The sequence below is a fragment of the Mesoplodon mirus genome (assembly GCF_964341445.2).
Source record: "Mesoplodon mirus genome assembly, chromosome: 6".
Taxonomy (NCBI): Eukaryota; Metazoa; Chordata; class Mammalia; order Artiodactyla; family Ziphiidae; genus Mesoplodon; species Mesoplodon mirus.
Window position 1 is genome coordinate 141,833,097 of NC_138982.1, and position 23,924 is coordinate 141,857,020.

Sequence of the window (23,924 nt, forward strand, 5' to 3'; positions counted from 1 at the left end):
CTGCTCTTGGTTATAATTCTCTACGTCTGTAGGCATTTGCATAGTTTAAAATGCTCTCACACACAACCGATTCCGTGGCCAACTTGGGAGGTGGGTAGGGGAGGTGATGTCAGGCCAAGTTACTTGAGAAGTCAGGTGATAGGCCCCAAGGTCACATAAATCACAGGAAAGACAGCAGGTCATCTGGCCTGCCATCTAAACACGCCAGCTTGTCCCCAAGTTCACTCTCTCCTGAGTTCTCCTTGACAGGGAGTCTTGGATGTAAACTGGCCACTGGGGTGGGCTGTGGTCTGAGCCCATAGAACTGAAGAAAGTTAACAGACTTACACCTTGGCCAGGCTGGAAACCATAGTCTCATCAGCACCGTCATTTCATCAGTTTAGTTAACTGTTCTCTGGCAAAGAGGTGTGATCACAGACTAATTACAGGGACAGCCCTGCTAATTTTCAAAACTAAAAAAAACTGAAGCAATATTCTAATTTGTAGGCTTATCTTTATTTCCTCTTCCCTTCCCGTCTCTCTTCCTGTCTTTTTGAGATTATATGTTAGACAGCTTTAGACCAACTGAGGATAGAATTTTGTATCATATGGAGAAGGTCCATATGCTTTAGCAAAAATAATGCAGTTATAAATTATGCTAAAAGAATTGCCACTCAAGATCTTTTTAAGCCTATGAAGTAGCTTGTACCAGGAAAATGATGATCTGTCTATCCTTTGCCCCAATCAGGAGATAGAAATATTTCCTATTCTGCTTATCAATTATTTGTATGGACATAATACGTCTCAAGTGCTTGAATATGTTTTGCTCTTTTAAGTAGGTGATACATTCATAATTTTATTTATAGAATTAGTTTGCACAGCAAACAGCTTTTCAGAAGAGAAAAACAGCTAGAATTTCAGCCTGAGCTACATTTCAGCCTGAGCTAAGATGGTTGAAATTTGTAGGGTTCCTATCAGTGGGTGTATCTGTGATTACAAAGGCATGTAGAAATCCTTTTGAGCAACAGAGTGAGCTGAATTGTCTTCAGAGACTGGACCTCCTCTTAGGCTAGACCTGCTGTCTTATCTGAGTTATGCAGGAAAAGGAAATCTCTGTGTCTCTGTGATCATCTCCTAGCATCCTTAGAGCAACCACAGAACTCACTCAGACCCGAGGGCAGAAGTCTCCCTGGGTCTCACCAGAAAGTTCTCTGCCGGCGATTCTAGAATGTCACTGTGGTGTGAGCACCGGGGGACTGTTGTGTGTTTCTGTAAAATCCATGCAACATGATTGATTGGTTTTGTCCAACATTCTTAATCAGTAACGAGTTGGAGTTTCCAATCAATCCTAATTAATTGCCACGATTTGGCTCTGAATGCAGACGACTCAGTAAAGAAATGCTGCTATTTCACTCCAAGTACAATTTTTTATTCTCTCCTAAGTGGGCCCCTCGTGCTCAGGAAGTGACCACTTTTCACTAACTTTGGCAAGCTGAGAACAGACTGGCTCTGAGTCCTCTTTTAAAAAAATTTTAAATTGAAGTATAACTACTCTACAATATTATATAAGTTATAGGTGTACAATAGCAATGGACATTTTTAAAGATTATACTCCATTTATAGTTATTAGAAAATATTGGCTGTATTCCCCATGTTGTACCGTATACCCTTGTAGCTTTTTTTACACCTAGTAGTTTGAACCTCTTACTCCCCTATCCCTATATTACCCCTCCCCACTTCCTCTCCCCACTGGTTACCACTAGTGTGTTCTCTATATCTGTGACTTCTTTATTGTTACATTCGCTAGTTTGTTGTATTTTATAGATTCCATGTATAAGTGGTATCATAGAGTATTTATTTGTCTGACTCATTTCACTCAGCATAATGCCCTCCAAGTCCATCCCTGTTGCTGCAGATGGCAAAATTTCATTCTTTTTTATGGCTGAATAGTATTCCAGGTGTGTGTGTGTGTGTGTGTGTGTGTGTGTGTGTGTGTGTGTGTGTGTATCTCACACCTTCTTTATCTGGAATCCTCTTTTTAAGAGTGATTTCAAAATGTGATAGTGGGTTTAGCTGGCCCTGTGCTAAAAGCTAGTCTAGCAGACCAGCTGCATCAATGTGGCTTGGCCTCACAGAGGGCAGGTGCCTCCCACTTTGGGGGGAGACAGGAGAACAAAGGCTGTGGATCACCACACAGTGGAGTTTGTCTCGAGGTTGGCGTGGCGTCACCCAGCCACAGGCTCTAGAAGACAAACCCCTATAAGCTCATCCTCAGCTGTTGTCTGATTGCTGCCTCTTTACATCTTTGGCTCTCTGCAAAGGACAGGGCTGGCTGCTGTCAGTTGTAGGGTCCAGGGAATATTGAAAGCATGGGCTCCTTCTTAAAAATTATTAAGCAGGGCTTCCCTGGTGGGAAGTGGTTGAGAGTCCGCCTGCCGATGCAGGGGACATGGGTTCGTGCCCTGGTCCGGGAAGATCCCACATGCCACGGAGCGGCTGGGCCCGTGAGCCATGGCCGCTGAGCCTGCGCGTCCGGAGCCTGTACTCTGCAACGGGAGAGGCCACAACAGTGAGAGGCCCGCGTACTGCAAAAAAAAAAAAAAAAAAAAAAATTATTAAGCAGATCATTCAGTCAAGCCCTGGCTCTTCTGAGTGAGGGTCCCTGCACATGTTGCCTGCCGTGCAGCCGGCCTGAGGGGTGCCACATACAAACTCCTTTTTACAAACAATTCAGTATGTATCATTCATTTCACAATACGTTTTTTCCCAGCACTTTCTAAATTGCTACCCTGGTTTAAGCACAGCAGATAGATAATGGGAACTTTTTGGTTTGAAAACTGATTTGCATCTAATTAATTTTCCAAGTCAGGGGTGTAAAACTTCCCTTCTCTTTATGTTTCCTTACCTTTTAATGACCTTGGCGAATATTCCTGGATCACTTTGTATATTGGTTGTGACTCTGTATGATTTCTGGTTTGGGTTCTAACTTTGAAGAGGATTAGAGATGGCTACAGAGCCTTCGGCTGGTGGAGGGGGAGTTCTAAATCCCCTCCTCTTGCTTTGGGGCAGCTGGGACTCCTCAGGCCAATAGCACACAGCAGAGGGGAGGCCTGCGAGTTTCCAAGCTGGGACCTCAGGAAACTGGCAGCTTCTGCTTTTTCTCTCTGGGAATGTTTGCTGTGGGAGAAGCCAGTTGCCACTTAAGAAGTCCTGCTACCTAAAACCATCATGCTGTGAGGAAGCCCAGCTAGCTCGTGGGTCAGCCATTTGGAGAGATGTCCACCCAGCCAGTGGCTGTGTCAGCTCTCCCCACCCGGCTGGCAGATGTGTGGGTGAAGGTCCTCGGGTGACCCCAGCCCCAGGGCCTTCTGGCTGCAACTGTGTGGGAGTCTCCGTCCAAGAGGAGCTCAGCTGAGCTTGCCAACCCACAGAACTGGGGGGAAAGAATACTCAGGTCTTGTGCCTAAGCTGCTAATTTGGAGTGATTCATTCCCCAGGAATAGTTAACTGGGACACACGTAACCCGCACATCTTTGCTAACCCATTGGTTGCTTCTCCTTCACTTACTCCGCCCTCCTTCAAGTATATCCTGGATCATTTTCTTTGCTGGTTAGTATAGCATCCCTTCAGGATGCAGAGCTTTGGGTCCTTAATAACCAGAAAAGGGATGCTGCAAAACACTCTGGACTCTAGCTTGGTTTTGCTCATTCATTCATTCATCCATTTATTCAGGAAATATTTGCTAAGCACCTAATATATGTTGGAGATGGTACTCAGAGCTGGGGATGCGATACTTTAGAAAAGCAACTCTGGGAGAGTGAGGTTGGATGTCTTTAGTAACGAAAGTATCAGTCATGGTCCTGGGAGGAACTAGAGGGCACCTTCCATGTGAGTAATTCGAGGAGAGTTAACTACCAAGGGACCATGTGCAAAGGTGCGTGCAGGGTTTAGGGAAACCCACAAAGAACAGCGTAGCACCTCAGACTAGAAACCGCAGGGCCTGCAGGGAGGCAACAGAATCCAGAGAGGGTGCTGTGTGCAGAAGCAGCCTGACAGGGACTGTGGTCTTCTGAAGGACATAGCTAAGCCTCGGGCAATTTTGCAAACTTCTAGGGTTGCCAGATTCAGCAGATAAAAATATAGAATGCCCAGTTAAATTTCAATGTCAGATAAGCAAAAAAAAAAAAAAAAAAAAAAAGTATAAGTGTATCCCATGGAATATTTGGAGCATACTTACACTAAACTTTTTTTGTTGTTGTTTATCTGAAATTCAAATTGAACTGAACAGTCTGTATTGTATCTGACAACCCTAGCAGGGAAGGAGGCAAGGGAATAAATACCCAGATCTCATTCTCTCTGTCTTCTGATGGCCTCTAGGACCACCCTTGGGATGAATCCAACCAAAGCCACAGCGCAATGGTTAGGGAAAGGATGGAGGGTGAATCAGGAGGGGCGAGAGGTGAGGATTGCCTTGCATCTTACCCTCGCCCTCTTCTCCAACTGGGCTGTGGGCCAGGTCCCCCGTGCCCCTCTCAGTCTTCCCTAATTAAAAATGTAGCCTGTTATACCGTAAGTGATTGCAGCTTTACAAAGACAGAGCAGGAGTGATTTTTTGTACCCAAATTCTGGATTGGTTTCAGGAAAAAAAAAAAAAAGGAAAGAAAAAAAAAGCAGTCCATCAATATCATCCTTTTATTTTAACTGTGGTGGTGTTGGTTGGCTTAATAATTTTAAAAGAAGGAAAACTGTCAGACCTTTTGGGAAAGATGACATAGTTGACATTCTTAGAGCAATTAGGCTGTCCCTGTAAAGGTTAGTGTGTGTTCACGCAGTCAGTTTTAGCCTCCCAGCTCAACTCGGGTGTCATTCAAGGGTCAAGGGAGGTGGCCAGAGATGGGGGGTGCTTACTGGGAATGCAGCCAGGACGGGGGTGAGGCTGGATGCATCTCAGTCCAGTCTCAAGAGAAACCCTGATGGAGACAGGCCAGCCAGGAAAGGGGGTGGGGAGCAGAGCAGGCCTGCTTCCCCCCTGGAGTCAGGGTTATTGGGGCAGTAGGGAGAGGACAGCAGCTTACAGCCTCCTGGGGTTTGGGGCCACCAGGGCCCAAACAGGGATGGGGCATGGCCAGGCCCCCTCCAGTGAACTGGGGCTGGAAGCCACACCACTTTCCAGAAAAACTGCTTTCAGTGTGCGTGTGGGATCTACTGTGTCTGTGGATAACTCAGCCAGCTGCCCTGGCCACCAGAAAGATGGGAGAAGGGGGGCTGCCGGGACTCCAGGTGTCCCCCGGGAGACCTGGACAAACTGCCATCTGGCCTGGGGCAGGAGTATTGATCTGGGATGGACAGCACCATGCTCTCCCAGCCAGTGTTGCAGATTAGAGATGCTAAACTTTGCCTTCACTGTCCTGGGGAGGCTTCAAAGAGCAGATTTGCTTTCATTTTGGTCCCTCTTGGATTCCTGGGTCCCAGAACATTGAATTGAACTTCAAACTTGTGACTGTGAGATCAGCGGCTTAAAAGAATATGAGAAATGACCATCTCTTTCTTTTAATTAAGTCCAAACCAGAACCCAAATCTTCATCCCTCCCCTGCCCCACACAACCAGGGAGATTGTTCTTTCGGGCACCACGGTGAAGATATTTCCCAAAGAAATGAGGATTTGAGCCCCTTTGATATAAGCCAGACTTTGAAACTTCAAGAGGGAAGAAGATTAACCAATACTGTGGGATCATTGAATTTAAAAGATAATTATTTATAGACTTCACTTTTTCCAGCATTAAGGTGAAGGAATATTTATTATTATTATTTACAGAAATTGCCACTTTTGAGTGAGAAGGCCAGTTATTTGCATACTACTAGATTTAATTTAATAAGACATTAAAAAATTATATTTTTCTTGAAGATTACCCCCTTTCTCTCAAAAAGCGAACTAAAGAATAGATGCTTCTTATCAACCCTCTGGGATGCTTTTGGGTTCTTGCTACAGCTATCCTGTTCCAGCTTCCACTTTCCTTCTTCCTGTTGGGATCTGGAATTGAGTCGACCAATGATCAGCTGAAATATGTATGGATTCGACAGAACCAGACCTGGGGGGCCGCAGGGGAAGGATGGGAAATGGGCAGATGACGAGATGGGCTTCCTCAAAGTATTTATGAGAACACTCCTTCCAGGAACTTATGATTATGCGAAATGAAAGCTTCCTGCTATTTTTGTGCTTGGCAAGTGGCTTCTTCAGTCTTTCCAAAGCACATTCTTTTCTCTCTACCCTTCCCCCGTCCCAGACCCTGAAGATAATTGAAAAATTGAACAGCACTCTGGCATTCATTTAGAAAGTAAAATCTCCTCGGATGTCAGAGCGATGCTTTCGTGGCTTTGGTGCTGATGCGAGAGAAGTCACTCTCCCTTTAGACTCGTCCAATCACAATCAGCTCACAGAGCGAAGCATCCTACATGGCAGGGCCCATTTCCCACAGCACAGTGATCATGAATTGTGCTCATCGCAGTGAGATGAGGCTTCTCATCTCTGGCCTTTCTTAGGCTTTGGGGTTTCAGAGTTTCAAGGCAAACCAGAACCTCTTGGCAGTTTGAATTGATGTGCCCTCACCAAAATTCAAATTCCCACCAGCCCATAAAGATCTTGTTTTTATAGTGAGCTTTAAAGATGGGCTGGGTCATCAGACACAGCCCATGGCGATGCCTGTTGTAGATGACAGTGCATTTTCTGGCCGCCAAAAGTGCTCTAAATGTTCCTCCCAGGTAGTCGTGCTCAGTAATTGTTTCCTAGGAATTTCAAAAGGAATAGAGAAATGTTTAACATCAAATTTTTGCTGGGTCTATCCATGGAAGAGCTGACACCACACCTGCCTCCTCTGCAGGGCTTTTCCCATTTCAGTCGATTGCTTTTAAGGTTGTTTACTTTTTAGCCATTCCCCTGATTGCAGAGCTTCTGAGCCTGCTCGGCTGCATGGTCTGGCCTGAAAACCCCTTCTGAGTCTCAGTTTTCTTGTGAAGGGGGTGGGGGAAGGGTGAATCCCCAAAGTTTCTGGTCCCTGCCATCCTATGGTTTGGCCATTTGCTGCTGGCTCACTCACAGTAAATCATTTCACTCTTTTGGTTCCCATGTCCTCTTTGTGGGACGATGTTCGCTTTGGACTCTTGTCTAATTTGGCTACTTTCTGATTTTGGCTACTTTCTCTTTTCTGTACCCATCGAGGGAAAGTTGCCAGTGAGTCCAAAGAAGAAATGAGATGCTATTTCTTGGTGGAAGCAGTAGAGGGGAAAGAAAGTCCAGTGGACAGAATCTGAATCGGATTGTCACTGGCTGTGAACATGTGATCACTAACCTTAACTATTTCAAAAAAATGGGTGAAAATGGAAAAATACGGCCTTTTATCTGGACAAACTGCATTTCCAAATATGGCTTGTTTCTGTGGTGTTCATTCAGGTTGACAACAAGGCTGCCCAGCTGGGGACCAGCCTCCAGGTGAGGACAGGCATAGACAACAAGAGTCCATGCATGAAAGGGGCACAAAGAGATGGGTGGCCTCCTAGGGCGAAAATGGGCACACCTGTGCACATAAAGAGGCTGCTGTCCGTGCTCCCTTAACCCCTAAAATTAAATTGTTACTGTGATTTTGCAGCCAGAAGGTATTCCGATTTTCTTTTTAAACTATATAACCATTTCCCTTGTGGGCCCAGGCAATGCCACCAGGTGCCTTGCATCATTGGAACGGTATGTGTGGTTGTCAGAAGGATACCCTCCCCAGCCCCAATTCAATGGCAATTGAATATTGAGTTGCAGCTACTTCTGGAAAATGTCTCACTTGCATTTTCTATCAATCCAGCCCATTGACATCTTAAATGACAGCAAGGCGTGGAGGAGCGGCACTCTAATTTTGAAATCATGAGCTAGATGAGCGTAGGGAAGGCGAGCGTAGGGTCTTTGAAGATGTTGTGAGCAAGCTGCAGATAAGATGTTCAGTCTTTTTCTGTTCACACACCTCAAAGGTGAACAAAACAAAACAAAAATCTTGCCAATTACATATCTGGGCTGGAAGCAGCCTGCTAGGTTGCCCTGGCCATTCACAGCTGGCAAAATAGAAGTCCCTGCTGTGTAGTTTTTCAGTTCAGCTTAAAATGACTTTAGTGAAAGGTCAGATGCTATGGCTCTGGGAGCACTTTGTTCTCGAACAGACTAATGTTAGACTTTTTCTCCTCCAGCGTTCTATCTAAATTGGTTTCTCTCATCAGTTTCTTGTCATCAGCCTCTACTTAATGCTCCCTTGAGCTGTTGCCACCAAAAATGGATATTTTATCACTGCTTCCATTTTTAATCTAGACAGTAATGTTTCTACTACCTCTGTTGATAATTAGAATGCTTCAAGGGACAATCTTTTCATGCTGGTCCTTTGAAAAATTAAGTGTTATTAAAAATTTATTTCAAAATTAAATACTTTTTGATTACGTTGCCTGACACTGGAAATTGTTTTCTTTTTGGAATTCTTGTAAGAAAAATATTTTGCTTTATTTTTGGTCTGTAAGGACTTCTGGATGGGGGGAGGGGCCAGATGGTCTCTGTACAAAGTTCAAGGCCTTGCTTTCCTGTCACAGGGTCACATAAAGCCCTGGTTAAGCAGGGCTCGTGGGACCAAGCACAGCCCACATCTGGATTCTTCCCAGGTGTTCTTCACCTGAACCAGTAGAGAGGACTCTGGAGCTTTAGCACATTTCCACTTACCTGGGAAAGCACTTCTTATTCATTTCTTCTTGGGATGACTCGTCAGAATATTATTATTAAATAATGCTTAAAACTAAAACCCAAACTCTACTGTGAGCTAGTCCTCCCGAATCTGAGACGCTCTGTGTGATTGAGCTACCTCGCCCAGAAATCACATTACTTTATTCTTCCTCAGGTGTTTGATTTTATTCTCTTTTTACAAATATGTGAACCCATCTTCCTGGTAAGTAGAATAACAAAGCCCAAAGCTTAAAATGACTCACGTCTAAAAATCTCTTTCCAACAAATCAGCAAGCACTTGCTCATGGGCTCTTAAGATAGTGTCACTTAAAAAAAGCAAACAGAAGTGATGTGTTTTTGCCTGAAACCTACAAAATGGGGTGTGGAAGGAAGACTGACACTGTGGGATCAAGAGACCAGAATGTGTTGAGTCTAAATCCACGGGCCGGCAGTTCCTGGAGCTGAATGTGCATCTCTGTTGACATGTAAAGACACATTTGTGAACAGAGCCTCACACCTCGATGAAGAGCCCGTCCCTGTCCTAGGACATTTGTGAAGCACAAGGTGCATCACCAGATGGGGAAATCAATGCTGATGGCAGCCTCGGTTTTAAGATGTTGAGCTGTAATGGGGATTTATCGGTCTGGCTGCAGCTGGACCTGGTAGGTACCGAGCTCTGGCTATGCTTCACAGACCTGCTTTCAAAGCTTTGCTCCCAAAGTCAAATTCTATATACACAATGGACACAACTGCCCAGTAGTCTTGTGCGTCTAAGATATCTTGTAATCCCTGAAAATCTGCCAAGGAAAACACCTGTCCGCCTGGATTAAAGGCGCAGGTCTGAAGAGCTGGAGCGGTATGTGTCAGGGGAGAGAGCGCACCACCTTGCTCAGCTGCTGGCGGGGGGGTTCCAGGAAGGATGCAGAAGTACCTGTGAAGCTGCTGGAGAAAGACCTCTCTAATCTGTCAGTGCCTGCTGCAGAGAGCAAAGGGGAGGAAAAGAGGACCCCGGTCCCGAGTCTGAAAACAGCTTTGGTCCCTCTCTGATGTCCATGTGATGATTTTCCAACCCACAATGCTGTTTGCTTTCCACGTCATTCACAAAGCTTGGCTAATTTCACGAGAACCCTAAGGCTTGTCTGGCCTTTGTCCTCATCAGCTTTTCTCCTCCGGCTCGGAGTTCTGGAATGCATTCCATCCGCTTAGCACCTACCTTCCCCCAACCTTTTTTTTTTTTTTTTTTTCACTTTTTATTTTATATTGGACTATAGTTGATTAACAATGTTGTGTTAGTTTCAGGTCTACAGCAAAGTGATTCAGTTATACATACCCATGTATCTATTCTTTTTTTCAAATTCTTTTCTCATTTAGGTTATTACAGATTACTGAGCAGAGTTCCCTGTGCTCTACAGTAGGTCCTTGTTGGTTATCTATTTTAAATATAGCAGTGTGTACGTCAATTCCAAACTCCTTTAACCATCCCTTCTCCCCACCATTATCCCCTGGTAGCCATAAGTTCCTTCTCTAAGTCCGTGAGTCTGTTTCTGTTTTGTGAATAAATTCATTTGTATCAATTTTTCTTTTTTAGATTCTCCATATAAGCGATATCATACTATGTTTCTTTTTCTCTGTCTGACTTACTTCACTCAGTATGACAATCTCTAGGTCCATCCATGTTGCTGCAGGTGGCAGTATTTCATTCTTTTTTATGGCTGAGTAATATTCCATTGTATATATGTACCACATCTTCTTTATCCATTCTTCTGTCGATGGACATTTAGGTTGCTTCCATGTCTTGGCTACTGTTTACAGCACTGCAATGAACACTGGGGTGCATGTATCCTTTCGGACCATGTTTTTCTCTGGGTATGTGCCCAGAAGTGGGATTGCAGGGTCATATGGTAGCTCCATTTTTAGTTTCTTAAGGAACCTCCATACTGTTTTCCATAGTGGCTGTACCAATTTACATTCCCACCAACAGTGCAAAAGGGTTTCCTTCTCTTCATATCCTCTCCAGCATTTATAGTTTGTGGATTTTTTGATGATAGCCATTCTGACGTGTGTGAGGTGATACCTACCTTCCCCCTTTAAATCAAATTCTCTAGAGTGATGGAGTGAGGGGAGTTAGAAATTCAATGGGGTCAAGTGAGGTTTTTTAGTATTAATTAGGTGCATTAATGCTGCTTTCAAGCTACTTGAACATGTCCTGTGATTATGATTGCATCTGACTTTTCTTTCTATTTCCAACTTGAGATCTTTAGAAAATTCTCTATATTGGTGAAATTTTCAGAGTTTAATCCTTTAAAGCTGGTATTTTGAAGTTTAGACGCTGGGGCAAAAGTGAGTCTGAGAAGGTTCCACCCTTCTGAAGTGGTAAAACCAGGTAACATAAATGAAAGGAAGACCCTTCAATTATTTCAAAGCTCTGAAAGGAAGAGAAAAAAATGGACCTGAAGCAGAATGGAAGGAGTGGACCAAAACCTGGCTGGGGAAAATGCCTTCCTAGGAGCTCCACCTAGCTCATGTTCATTTCTTAAATTTTCAAGCCCTTGAAAAGGTACATACTTTCAAAAGCTAGAAGAGGAAGGGTATGGCGAGAGAAGCTGATGCCCCATGAGGAGAAAAGGAGAGATGAAGCAGGGAAACCTGAGAGTGATGGTTGGCAAAGGTTACTGGATATGCAGGCAATATTTCTGTAAAAAAAACCCCTGAGGTTTTTAAAGTATTAAGTGCTATAAAGAAATGGCCAGCCATATCAGAAATTGGATAGATGTATATATCAGAAGAACAAGCATGTAGTTAAGTGAAGACAATGAAGCCATACTGTGCACAGGGATGTGTATTTGAATTTGTTATCAGCTTGAAACAAAATGCTTTTAAATGAACTATACCCTTATAATGACATATGTGTAAGTAGATGAGGTTTATCTATAAGAAGCTGAAACCCTAAGATAACAATGGCTTAAACAAAAACGATTATTCCTCTCTCATACAAAATGAATTTAGAGGTAGGTAGTCGAGGGGAGTCAGGATAATTTCAAGGAACATCAATCATCTGTATTACTGTTTTGCCATCCTCAGCATAAGGCTTATGGTCCAAAATAGTTGCCCGAACACCAGCCATTTCATCTGCATTCCAGCTAGTAGGAAGCAGATAGGAATAAGTAAAAAGGGCAAAGGGTTAGTTTTCTTTTAATGAGATTTCTTTCTTTCTACTCACATTGCATTGATCAGAACCTAGGTCACCCAACAGTAAGGAGGATAAAAAGCTTATTCTGGGTAACCATGTGCCCAGCACCAAATCAGGGGTTTTATAACTAAGAAAAAGGGGGTCACTAGAGGCAAGACATCAACTCGGCCACAACACATTTCTACTAGTGGAGTTTCTCGAGCACTTACAGACCTGGCTGGCTTGCATGGAGGGCAGGTCTAAGATGTTAGATGACTCATAAGTTCTCCACATTCCCCTTACCCCTAATCAGCTTGAAGTCTTCAGAGTGTGAAGGAGGGAGAGCTGTGGCTTTTCTGAGAGGTCTGCTGTTAAGTAAGTTAGCTGCTGATTCCTGGGAAGGGATTCCCAGCACGTACTCCGAAGAGGAAAGAAACATCTGACGTGTTATCCTCGTGTCCGACAGGTTCTTATTTACCTACTTGCATTCAGGTTATTCTCCAGCACATACTAAAGACTTTTCTAGGCCAATAAAGTGAAAGCCTGCTATCTGATGCCATCCCTTTCCTTACACAACTCCCCTCTCCTCCCGCAGCCCCACATAAGCTAGGTGCGCCCGTAGGAAGGAGATGGTGGCACAGACAGCAGAATCCACTCTTGCTGGATTCAGCCGAAAGGGGTTCATTACAGGTCATCGGTTCCTTGCAGAATTTCTGGGAGGCAGAGAACCCGGCCCTGGCGGTGCACAGCCAGGAACAATGCATACGGAAACACGCAACCGCACAACAAGTTCTTCCAGCAGAAGCCCTAGCTACTGCTGCTGCTGCCCGGCCCTTGGCACAAGGGCACTGGGCCCTTGGCACTTGATGTCTGCCGACTGCCCTGGCAAAAGCCTGTGGATGCCTCTGCCTCTGTGTCTGCCGTACGGGGGCTCTTCCTATGTTTGGTTGCCTCCGCTGGGTTCACTTCTGCCTTCTCAGATCCTGCCACGCTGCACCTATTGGGCTGACTCTTCGCCTGGGCAGCAGAATTCTGCTCCCAGGACACCTGTGGTGGAGGGAGAAGGTGGAAAGAGAGGGTACCAGGCAACCCAGCCTGTAGGCCCCCATCTATTACCACCAGGGGATAACCCTGCATTTGTCATTGCTGTTTACACATTACAAAGCAGCCAGTGCACACTCTCTTGTAAATGTCTTGAGACAGAAACAAGCCTTGATTCATTATCACCCCCATTTCAAACACAGGGGGGGATGTGAACCTCAGAAAGCCAAATCTCACCACACTCAGTCAGTTCGAACTTGAATTTGAGGCTTCTCTGGCAAAGCTGTTTCTTATCATACCTCATCGGCCTTTATTTATTTCCTAGAAAATGTAGGCATTTTGGCTAGTGTCATGGGCTGAATTATATGTCCTAAAATTCATCTGTTGAAACCCTAACCCCTAGTGCTTCAGAATGTGGCTGTATTTAGAAATATGGCCTTTAAAGAGGTAATGAAGGTAAAATGAGGTCATTAGGGTGGGCCTTAATCCAAGATGCCTGGTGTCATTATAAGAAGAAATCAGGACACAGGTACACATAGAGGGAAGAGCGTGTGAAGACACAGTGAGAAGACGGCCGTCTCCATGCCAGGGAGAGGGGCCTCAGAGGAACCGAGCCTGCCCACACCTTGACCTTGGACTTCCAACCTCCAGGAATGGAGCCAATAAATGTCTGCTGTGTAAGCTGCACAGTCTGTGGTGGTTTGTTAAGGCAGCCCTAGCAGACTAATACAACTAGGAAATTGATTTTGCCTTTCCAATAGAAAAACTTTTTTCAATGATATTTATATCTGTTTTTGGTTCTCTTCCTAGACTTAATGAGTTTGGGGAAATTTTTGATCTCACCAGTGCTTATTCTTTTCCATTGATTCCCACAGATGTGCACTTATTTGATTACCTAAATGCCACAGCTGGGTAGTCATCTGAGCAAGGTGCATCCAGGTAGGGGCCAGAGAAATGGGATTATGAGAGAGAGAGGCTTTATATTACCAAAACCTGATGTGAACAGTGGAGGCTGCGGGTTTCAGAATGCCTCTATTTTTGAACAAAAGAGAATTTCTCTCTCTTGGAAAAAGCTGTAAGTACCAAAAGGGCGCTAACTTGGTAAATGCAAAGTTAGGAGAAATGGGAAATGTGTTTTCATTTGATGCGAGAGAGAACACGGCAGTTGTGGAAAGCCACCCCCTTGCCTGCTGCCGCTAATGCCTGACCCTGCTCATTAATCTCTGCCGCTTAGCAGAGAACTGGAAAATTGCAATTCTCCGCACTAGCAGCCTCCATTCAATAAATCCTGAGCCAGCGGGCAGGAGCGAGAAATCGCCCAGAGCTCGGAGCTCGGAGCTGGCTTGCTGGGATTCCACGCTCCCGCCCAGCAAGGGAGGCACTGTTTTAACTCAGGAACAACTGGCTGAGGATGCTGTGGCCTCTTCCTGTTCATTTCCAGCTTTTTAAAGAATGTGTTGTCTTTGTTTTTATTGGCGTTTCATGAAATGGCTGCTCTGTGTCAATATCATGATGAACTAGGTATACTAATTTATTTTTATTATTATTATTTTCTCAGGAGGAATTGACCTTTTCCCTAACACTAGCTGCCTTGTTCTCTGGATGTATTTTGATCCAATTTAAGGCTCAAAGGATAAACATTCCAATTCTTGCTTTTCTTATTTGTCCCTTTACTTTTCCTGCCTGGAGGGCTGGGTTTGGATCCTTATGAAGGAAGCCATGCTGGCTGTCCTTGGGCCACTCGGTGGTAGCCCTGGTCTGGAGAGGGTCAGTGGCCAGCTCTCAGAGTCCCCAGCAGCCCAAGCACAATGTGTCTGTTAGCTTATATGTATCAAGGGCAACCCAAGTGACAGATGTTAATTCTTTCCAAGTTAACATTATACTCTGGAAGAAGGTAGAACATTCTAGGAAATTTGGTATTAAAATACCCCATTTTCAGGGCATACTAAGTTAAATGACTGTTATTTCTTGATGGCGTGCTAAAATTTAGGTCCTTTTATAGTACGCTCTATGCTTTGCCTCCTAATCAAGGCAAACTCCTACTCAGGACAATTATATCCCAATTTACTGCTTATGTGCAAATTTCTGATCTACAGGATTAGGCCTTAGGAGGTAATATGTTTCTAGAAAATAAATCCTAAAATATGGAGGGTTATAAATGTGCAAACGAAAGCCTTTACCTGTGTGTGTGTGTGTGTGTGTGTGTGCGCACACACACACGCACAAGCCCCTGTGTTCACGAATTACTGCCAGTATCTTTAGGCAATGACTTTGCATCATTGTAAACAAATATGAGAGTTCCTTTGATCAAGCGTGGTGGTTAATATGATATATTTTGGAATGATGCTGAATTTCCAACTTTTAAAATCATATCCTGAGCTGTTGCAGGATCCATGAGTAGCTCTGTTATACCCTGGATGACTACATGTCTGTTAATTTCTAAAGAATTTATGCTAATTATTTGAAGTCTGCCACTTTGATGGTAACTGCATGGATGAAGAATACTTTTTCAACAAGTGAAGAATAATTTTTCAAAAAGTGTTTTCTCATTGGTGAAGGGCCCCTGCCCCCCCTCCCAATCTGGGCAGGTGGGTGTGAGGTTCGCTTTGGGTTCGGGCCTCCTCCCTCCACTCTGCCCCCTTCCCAGAGACCTTACCTGGCCACCTTAAAGCATGCACACTCGCTCTCCCACTCAGCACCCTGCTTTAGTTTTGAAATTTCTGAAATTCTAATACTTATCTGTGAAGTTACCTTTTTATTTTCTCTTTTCCCAGGAGAGCAGGGTTTTGTGCTTGTGCTCTGTTTTCTCACAGGCCCTAGAACAGTGATGGGCCTGTACGAGGCCTTCCAGGTCATTTGCCGAATGACAGAATTTGGTATAAATTCTCCTGGATCACCTAGTAAACAGGCAGATTTTCCAAACTGGTAGGCGGTACCATGTGTTTAGACTTGGACTATTTAAGATTTCTTCTTCCCCCTAAGCAACATTAACTGGTCCATACAGAAGGTTGTCATCTTGGCCTCTGTCTAAGGCCCTGAAAGTAACAACATACTGGGGAATAAAACCAAGACCTGGATTCTGAATCAGCTCATGGCCAGCACTCACTGAGTGCTCTTGGGTGAGGCACCTTATGGTCTCTGAGCCTTTGTAAAATGGGGATGGTGGATATCCCCTGCAGCTCTCATAAACGTTTGCAAAAGGCAGACAAGGCACAGAATGCAAAGTTACTTTTAAAACCTAGAGAGCCCCAAAGTTAGATTAGGTCTGAATTGTGTCTCCCCGCAAATTCCTATGCTGAAGCCCTGACGCCCTGCCGCCCCCCAACTGCCATTGTCCCTCAGAATGTGATTGTGTTTGGATATAGTGCCTTTGAAGAGGTGATTCAGTTAAAATGAGGTCATCAGGGTGGGTCCTAATCCAATCTGACTGGTGTCCTTATAAGAAGAGGAAGAGACCCCAGACCATGTGAGAACCCGGCAAGAAGGCAGCCACCTACAAGCCAAGGAGGGAGGCCTCAGGAGAAACCACAGCATCTGACACCTTGGTCTCGGGCTTCCAGGCTCCAGAACTGTGTAAAAAAAAAAAATCTGTTGTCTAAGGCACCCAGTCTGTGGCATTTCATAATGGCAGCCCTACTGGTTAATACAGCTGCTCAGTAAGAAATTTTGATGGGCTTTAGGGCTGATCTGTGTTTATCAGTTCATAATCTGTGTTTATCATGCAAAGAGGATTTTAGTCTATCAGACCGTTCTCGCATTGGATGGATTTTCATGACAATATCATAGACTTGTCATATCCATTTGGGATTGTCTTTACCTGGTAGCAGTTCCTTCCTTTTATGTTTATGATTCTCGATTTTCTATTTGCCATCAAATGATCTGTAAAAGAAAATCCACTTACGTCTAGGTAGGAAGATCCATTTAATGCTCAGGGAAAACTGGTTCTTAACATAATGACATCTTTAAGAAGGACTACCTCAACATTTCTCTTATGATAAATAAAATGAAAAACAGCAGGGCCATTCCCTGTCTCAGTTTCTGCAAGAAAAAGGCAATATTTCAGGAAAATGGGGTAAGAAATACCTAGAGCCATGCAAAGTATAAATCTGAATAGGACTGGGTTTCTTCCTGGTGGGGAGGTCATGGCGGCACTGAATCCTGAGATATCCCAAGCCCCAGGGAGCACCATTTCTTCATCAGGCTGGGGCCATCGGCAGTGCTCTCTGTTGTGCCTTGGTTGTTTGATGAAGTGTCTTCCCAGGGAGGAAAGTCTAATTGCTTGGGACGCTTTTGCAGCTGTGCCTTTTGTTCTGAGAGAGAAGATGGATGGGGACACGGAGAGATGGATAATGGATAGGTAGACAGATACTGTGGTGGAAACAGTCGGCTGTCCCGCCTGATAGGTTTTCATCCTCACCTCGTCAGACGGCCTCATGTCTCTGAGACCAGATGCTCCAGGCAATGGGCCTGGCAGTGTTTGGGTGAAGTCTGAAGGTCTGTGGGGGGCCCTGGTCCACGGAACATGGCAGTTGGGGTCCTACTCACACTTTCTGAGCTCTACGGTCAGGAAGTGGGTTTTCCTCTCATTCTCCAGGGGAGTTGGCAATTGCTATCTTTTTGTATCACACCAGTGGATTGGAATAAATAATCTCTTGACCATTCTCCTTAAGCTTTAGAACTCCTTCGTGGAGGGACATACAGAAATGATCAAATTCCAGGATCCCAGACAGATACAGGTGATAAGGACTGTTCAGCCCCTGGCAGTTTACAAGGTGCTCTGGTGAAATATTGCCCGCTCAGGCTCAAAAGCCACCGCCAGGAACCAAGTGGGATGTGTTTTGTCCACGTCAGGCATCGGGACCCTGAATAAAAACGTCAGGTGCAGCCCACCCAGTGCAGATGTGAGCGGCAGCAGAGGACAAGCGGGGTGGCTGCAGGGAGATCTGGAAATGAAGACGGCTCAGGTCCCCTGCACAGCTCACCAAGGTCAACTGTCCCTGCTGATGGAGAAGCTGTGCAGAGCCCGGTGCCCTCAGGGCCTCCCAGCGGCGGGGACTGGCACCACCCTTCTTCTGCACTCTCCCAGGTGTCTATTCACAGGACCTGGGAGTCCTCTTTAGGTGGCGGAGTCTCTGTGCTTTGTGCTGCTGAGCAGGGACCATCCCAACAAACTCAAGCCCAGCAAATGCCACAGGCCAACTGAGGGGCCTGATGCCTTGACGCCCCTGCCTGGCTGTGTTTGGCTGTTGCATGGCCAGCCCTGCTGGAAAGCATCCCTTCCCCTTCGCGTTGGGGCCCAAGCATCCATAAGTCTCACTACTGAGCAGATGCAGGGCCCTGGCCAGGCTGGAGAACCACGTGACTGTCCACATCCGTCTCTGACGTAGCAAGACCTGCCCGTCACAACTGGGCCTGTGTGCAATTTACACCATAGCCTGGATTTGCACATGACACTGGTGACTAGTTGCAGCAGGCTTTTAAAAAGTTTTTTTAAAAATTCTTTTGGCTGTGCTGTGCGGCTTGTGGGATCTCAGCTCCCAGACCAGGGACTGACCCTGGGCCACGGCAGTGGAAGCCCAGAATCCTAACCACTAGGCCACCAGGGAACTCCCGGAGCAGGCTTCTAAAAAAATATTTTTACTTCTCCATTTTTGAGATGAGCAAACTGAGACTCAGAGAAGCTAGGAACCTTCCTGAGAGCCCCAGAGCAGGCAGAGGCACCCCCAACCCACCTCGCCTTGACCCACAGTCCTGTTTCTGCTAGTGGCCTCATCTGGGCTGGGAGGGTCCAAGGGTTGGAAAGGAGTCAGCTCCATCCACCAGGGGGCTGGAGGGCTCTGTCTGCCTGACGTGAGGCCTGCCTTTTGTTTATTCTCTGACATGGTGCTGGGGGCAGGCACTGCTCTGGACATGGAGGGGCTTAGCCCTCCCGGAGCTCCCTGGCATGAGAATCCACCATCAGTGGGAGTGTCAGAAGATGCCCACCTCTGCACGCCTGGGCCCCACTTCTCCCACCAGGGCCCTGACCATCCCCTATAACCCTTTAGACAACGCTTCCTGACGTCATTCCAAGTGGCCACGTTTCCCATCCGAGAGAGGAACCTCACCTCTTCTTCACCATGTCACCTGAGGGCAGTGCCCCACGGAGGCTTTGCCGTGGCACCTCCCAGCCTCCTCCTCGAGAGGCCAGGTGGTGGAAGAGGGGCTGAGGACCCCCTGCCACGTGGAAATGAAACGGTTCCCACCCAGGGTGAGTGACTTGGTGTGGTCTTCCAGGAAAGGCCTTCACTGGACAGCCGCCTGGCTTATTGATTAATGGACTCACTTGCAATCATCGGTTACTCATGGAACACCTACTATGTGCCGAGCCCTGGCTGAGCCACTGGAACAAGACAGGTGATGTCCCCGCCCTTACGGAGCTCATGCTGTAGTGGGATGATGGACCACAAACCAGGGGGGGAGAGCAGGAAGTAGAATAAGGTAGTGATCGCCCCAAGAAGAGACACAATACGGGGGGGGAGGGGATGGGGTGGGCCCTGGAGGGAGCACACCCTCCTGGGGCACTTCCTGTCCCCAGTGAGCATGGCTGAGGTCCTACCTTTGGGTTTCAGCTGCTGCTGGCGGTAGGCATCTCTCCTCTGCCCTGGAGTGACGGGGAAGGGAGGCTTTCATATGGCCACCCTGCACCCTCCGTGGTCACCATCACCCAAGACATGGGAGAAGAGCCTTGGCAGGCAGCTTGATGACTGAGATTTCTGCAGGGCCAGGGGCTCTGGGCACTGGCAGTGGTCCCTCAGATGCTCTCCTCCATCATCCCTTCCATCCCTCAGAGTCTGGAGTGCTCAGAGCTCTGCTTTTCTAGCTCCCAGGACCACATGGACCCATCTCCAGGTCCTCACATCATTTGCATTGAACACTGTGCCACTGATTCTAATTAGCTGTCCCCTCTCCACCACAGTCTGGGTCTCCCTCCTGCTTTGCACATCCCTGGACAGCTCAGCAGAGGAGTAACCATGGCAGACCTTCCCCAAGAAATGCTTGACTCTACAAAGTAGAGAGAGTAACGATTCCTGAAATATTAATGGTTTCTTTTTTAAACACTGGAATACTTTTCAAACGAGGGAGAAATCGATAAATCACCTTTGGCTGAAGATATTAGTTGAAGATATAATTGTGAAATTCATTTTTATGACCCGCCCTTACTGTCTCATTATACATTCCCTAAATATACATAATTTTCCACATCTTCATTCATCATGTGTCAAAAGATAATATTGTTGTTTTCTTCTGTTATTGTAAAAGGGAAAAGATAAACCAGGCTATTCAAAAGCTTCAGGCTGCAGCAACATTTTAAATCTGAAAAAGAAATCTCCCATCTTCTGTTGAGTCAGAGCTCATTTTCCCCCTTTGCAATCACGGTACAGTAGATGCAAGGGTTCCTCCTGGAGGACAGGGACTTGGGTCTCCAAACCATCTTATGACAATCTTGGTACAGAAGCTGCTGCTTCTCCTCCCTGCTGTGGGCAGGTGAGCTGGAGCCATCACATTTCAGGTTGGCTAGATATTTGCACTTTAGTCCCGGGCTCATGTGATAACATTAGTGAAACATTTTTAAAGGATGAACTTGAGGTTCAGGAAACTCCTATCCCTCCTAATAGTCCTGCCCTTAGAGAGTCTCTGAAGAAAGGGTCCTGCAGTGTGGATTAAAATGTGGATGGCTACCCGATGCAGTAAGAGACAATCTCACTATTCTCCATATCATCTGGGTTCTCATGGGTTTAAAAAGATTGCCACAAATAGTCCCTGGACATCGGTGCACTCAAAATCTCTGCATTTAGGGGCCTCAGCAGTCAATCTGGGATACAGGAAAGCAATTCTGCTGATTTAGGTCATGGACCGATCAGTCTGGAAAGGCTTACAAAGCCAGCATCCTCTCCTCCCAGATGGAGGTGGGATTGGAGGGCTCCAGGCAGAACCTGCTTAGTCTCTGGGAAAATTGAGAGGAGCCTGCTCAAGGACCTACAAAGGAAATGTCATGCAACCAGATGCATCTCTCTCTCTCTCTCTCTCTCTCATCTATCTACTTATTCTATCATTCTATCTATCTATCTGTCTGTCTGTCATCTATCTATCTTTTCTAACTACCTAGCTATCTAGCTAGCTATTTATGAGAGAGAGAGAGAGAAAGAGAGAGAGACTGTGTGAGAGAGGACAGGACAGAGTAAACAGGAGGGAAGGAACCTGTCTCGCACATATTCCCAGCTGGGGGTGCTGCCTGAATACTATCATCCAAGGGCACTAAGACAGGCATTGAAGAGATGCACCACATTTAGGTTAAGTGATGAACTCAGGCTGCCTGGTGAAAAAGTCAAGGAATAGAGGCTCGTCCCTGCTCCCTGGCTGGGCTTCCTCTCCTGCCTCAAACACCCCCGATTTTCCCATCCCCAAGCTAGAGGTGCTCTTCACACTGTCCGGACCCTCTGCTCCAGGTGTGACCCCAGGGTGACAGGGCTGCTCTCCGTCCAGGTGCCAAGAGGTGGGTTCTGCCCCCAGTTCTTCCTGGAATTAACCTCAGGACCTTGTTTGTTACTTCATCTGAAGCCACGTAGCTAGATCTCAACTCTGCCTGCATCTTGGAATCACCAGAGAGGCTTTTTTTAAAAAGTAGGGCTGTCCGGCCCTACCTCCAGGGACGCTGATTTATATCTAACTTGGTCTTGTTCTCAGGAGCTCTTCTGCTGTGGCCATACAAAGAGGCAGCCCTGAGTCTGGGGTGGGTCCTTGTGTCTGTATTAAAAAATAATGCCTTTGGGACTTGCCTGGCAGTCCAGTGGTTAAGACTCTGAGCTTCCACTGCAGGGATCATGGGTTTAATCCCTGGTCCAAAAAAAAAGCAAAATAAATAATGCCTTTAATGATTCTAATGATTAACTTTCACTAGACCGAAGGAGTGATTAGGGGATTTTATTTATTTGTTTGTTTTCAGCATTTAGCTGGAAAGGTCACAGAACAAAGGGACAGTCAGCACAGGTGATCACTTTGCTTTGGTTTATATCCTATTTTCAATGATCTTAACCGTGAATGAGTTCAATCCTCTGCCTTAGCAAAAAAATGTGAAGCCTACCTTGTTGGAACAAAATGTAAGACTTGTGAAAGTCCAGCTTGATTGTGAAGGTCGAATGGTGTCATCCATCTGTGACAATGATAAAAACAGAAGCCCTAATTCAATAAGTAAATCTCATTGGTAATAGAAGGGTGGGTGCACAGAAACTCAGCGACCTTCTTAGCTCCAGTGGTTGTATCACTGGGTCCATATCTGGAGCACTATTTAAATTGTATCTACATGAGAAACCAGAGGAAAGTCACATCATTGTTAAAATTTAAAAAGAAATTTTAATTGAAGTATAGTTAATTTACAGTGTTGTGTTCGTTTCAAGTATACAGCAAAGAGATTCAGTTAAACATATATATATATATATATATATATATATATATATATATATATATATATATATATATTCTTTTTCAGATTCTTTTTCATTTCAGGTTTTTACAAGATATTGACTATAGTTCCCTGTGCTATACAGTAGGTCCTTGTTGTTTATCTGTTTTATACATAGTAGTGTGTATCTGTGAACCCTAATGTTAAATGGGGCCATAAGAACAGAAAATCATGCACAGAAAATATCTACGCTGTTGCGACTGTTTCTTTGAGTTTCATCGTCCCTCCCTGGCAGAGGTAGAGGCCAGGCAGCCAGAAGATGCTGCTTCTGAGCTCGGAGGAGGTTCAGGACGCACTCCACGGGCTTGTATTTCGCAAACTAGGTCTTGTGCTGAGGGTGGTACCATGTGGTGCCCCGGAGGCTTTGTTGATCCAGAGCTGCTGTCCGCCTTCCTGCCTGCAGCTCAGTGATTGCCTTATGTTTGTGTTTTTCTTGCTCCAGATGGGCAGAAGAAGGTTCAAGAGGAGTTCGACATCGACATGGATGCGCCAGAGACAGAACGCGCAGCAGTGGCCATTCAGTCTCAGTTCAGAAAATTCCAGAAGAAAAAGGCTGGGTCCCAGTCCTAGCGGGAGAGTCCTTTCCTAGTCTGTCAGAAGACACCACCTTCAACCATCCTGTCAAGAAATGAAAAGAACAACACCCTCGAGGGAAATCATCTGCACATGATACCCACGTGCACCGCAGTCCCGCAATGCATGTACAGAGACCCGTGATATTTATACCCTTGTAGGAAGGCATAGACTATGCAATTGTGAGCGGCTTACTATCTGTTTATCTCCAGTATCATTCCTCTTGCAACTGATTATTTTCCTTGATGTTGTAATAAAATGGAGTTGAGATGCATGATTCAAGTGTCTGCCTCCACTTCTCCCTTTATATTAACTTGGGAAGTTACAGTTGCTAGAAGTAAGGCTAGATGTCTATTTTCTTCTCCCTCTAATAGTTGGAGCTGAAACACGGTGGGTGCCTTCTGTGAGGAGCTTTCCTGCTGAGAATGGGAGATGCGTTCTCAGCTGTGCCTGTCTCATTTGGAGAGTTCTAACCTCTGACTGGTGATGGCAATGAATTTTCTTCTTATGATGGGATTAGAGCCCTGGGTCCTGGGGTGCTAGAGAGTCAGAATGTTCTCTGGGGAATTAAGACTCATCCAGGAGAACAAGAAGAGGGAGGGCGATGCATCTGTTTAGGGGCAGTCACCCAGGTTTACACAGCAGGCGCATTTCGGAGCTCCGCAGGGGATGCCCCCACTATTGAGGGCCGGTCTGCCGCTCACCTGCAGCTCTCCATACCTGGGGTGCTCCAGGGCCAGGTGGCTCTCTGGTCTGCCCTCCCATTCCCCCCCCACCTCCGCAGCGCCTGACACCCCTCAGGGAGTGAGTTGCCACCGGTTAGGATTATTTAGCACATCCTGCAATTTGGAAAAGCTGCAAGTTCTCTCCCATCCCATCTCTTCCCCTGCAAACCTCGTAGGTAAATTGCTTCCCACACC

The 23,924-nt window shown here is 45.8% G+C and overlaps 1 protein-coding gene across 1 annotated transcript in view; it reads left to right on the forward strand.

The window, feature by feature from the left end:
* The window catches only part of PCP4 (Purkinje cell protein 4), a 62,640-nt gene extending 39,384 nt beyond the window's left edge, over positions 1 to 23,256 (forward strand). The window contains exon 3 of the mRNA XM_082625525.1: positions 22,874 to 23,256. Within this exon, the coding sequence (XP_082481651.1) occupies positions 22,874 to 23,001 (128 nt within the window). The 3' untranslated portion in view covers positions 23,002 to 23,256. The remainder of the gene's footprint in view (positions 1 to 22,873) is intronic.
* The last annotated feature ends 668 nt before the right edge of the window (positions 23,257 to 23,924 follow it).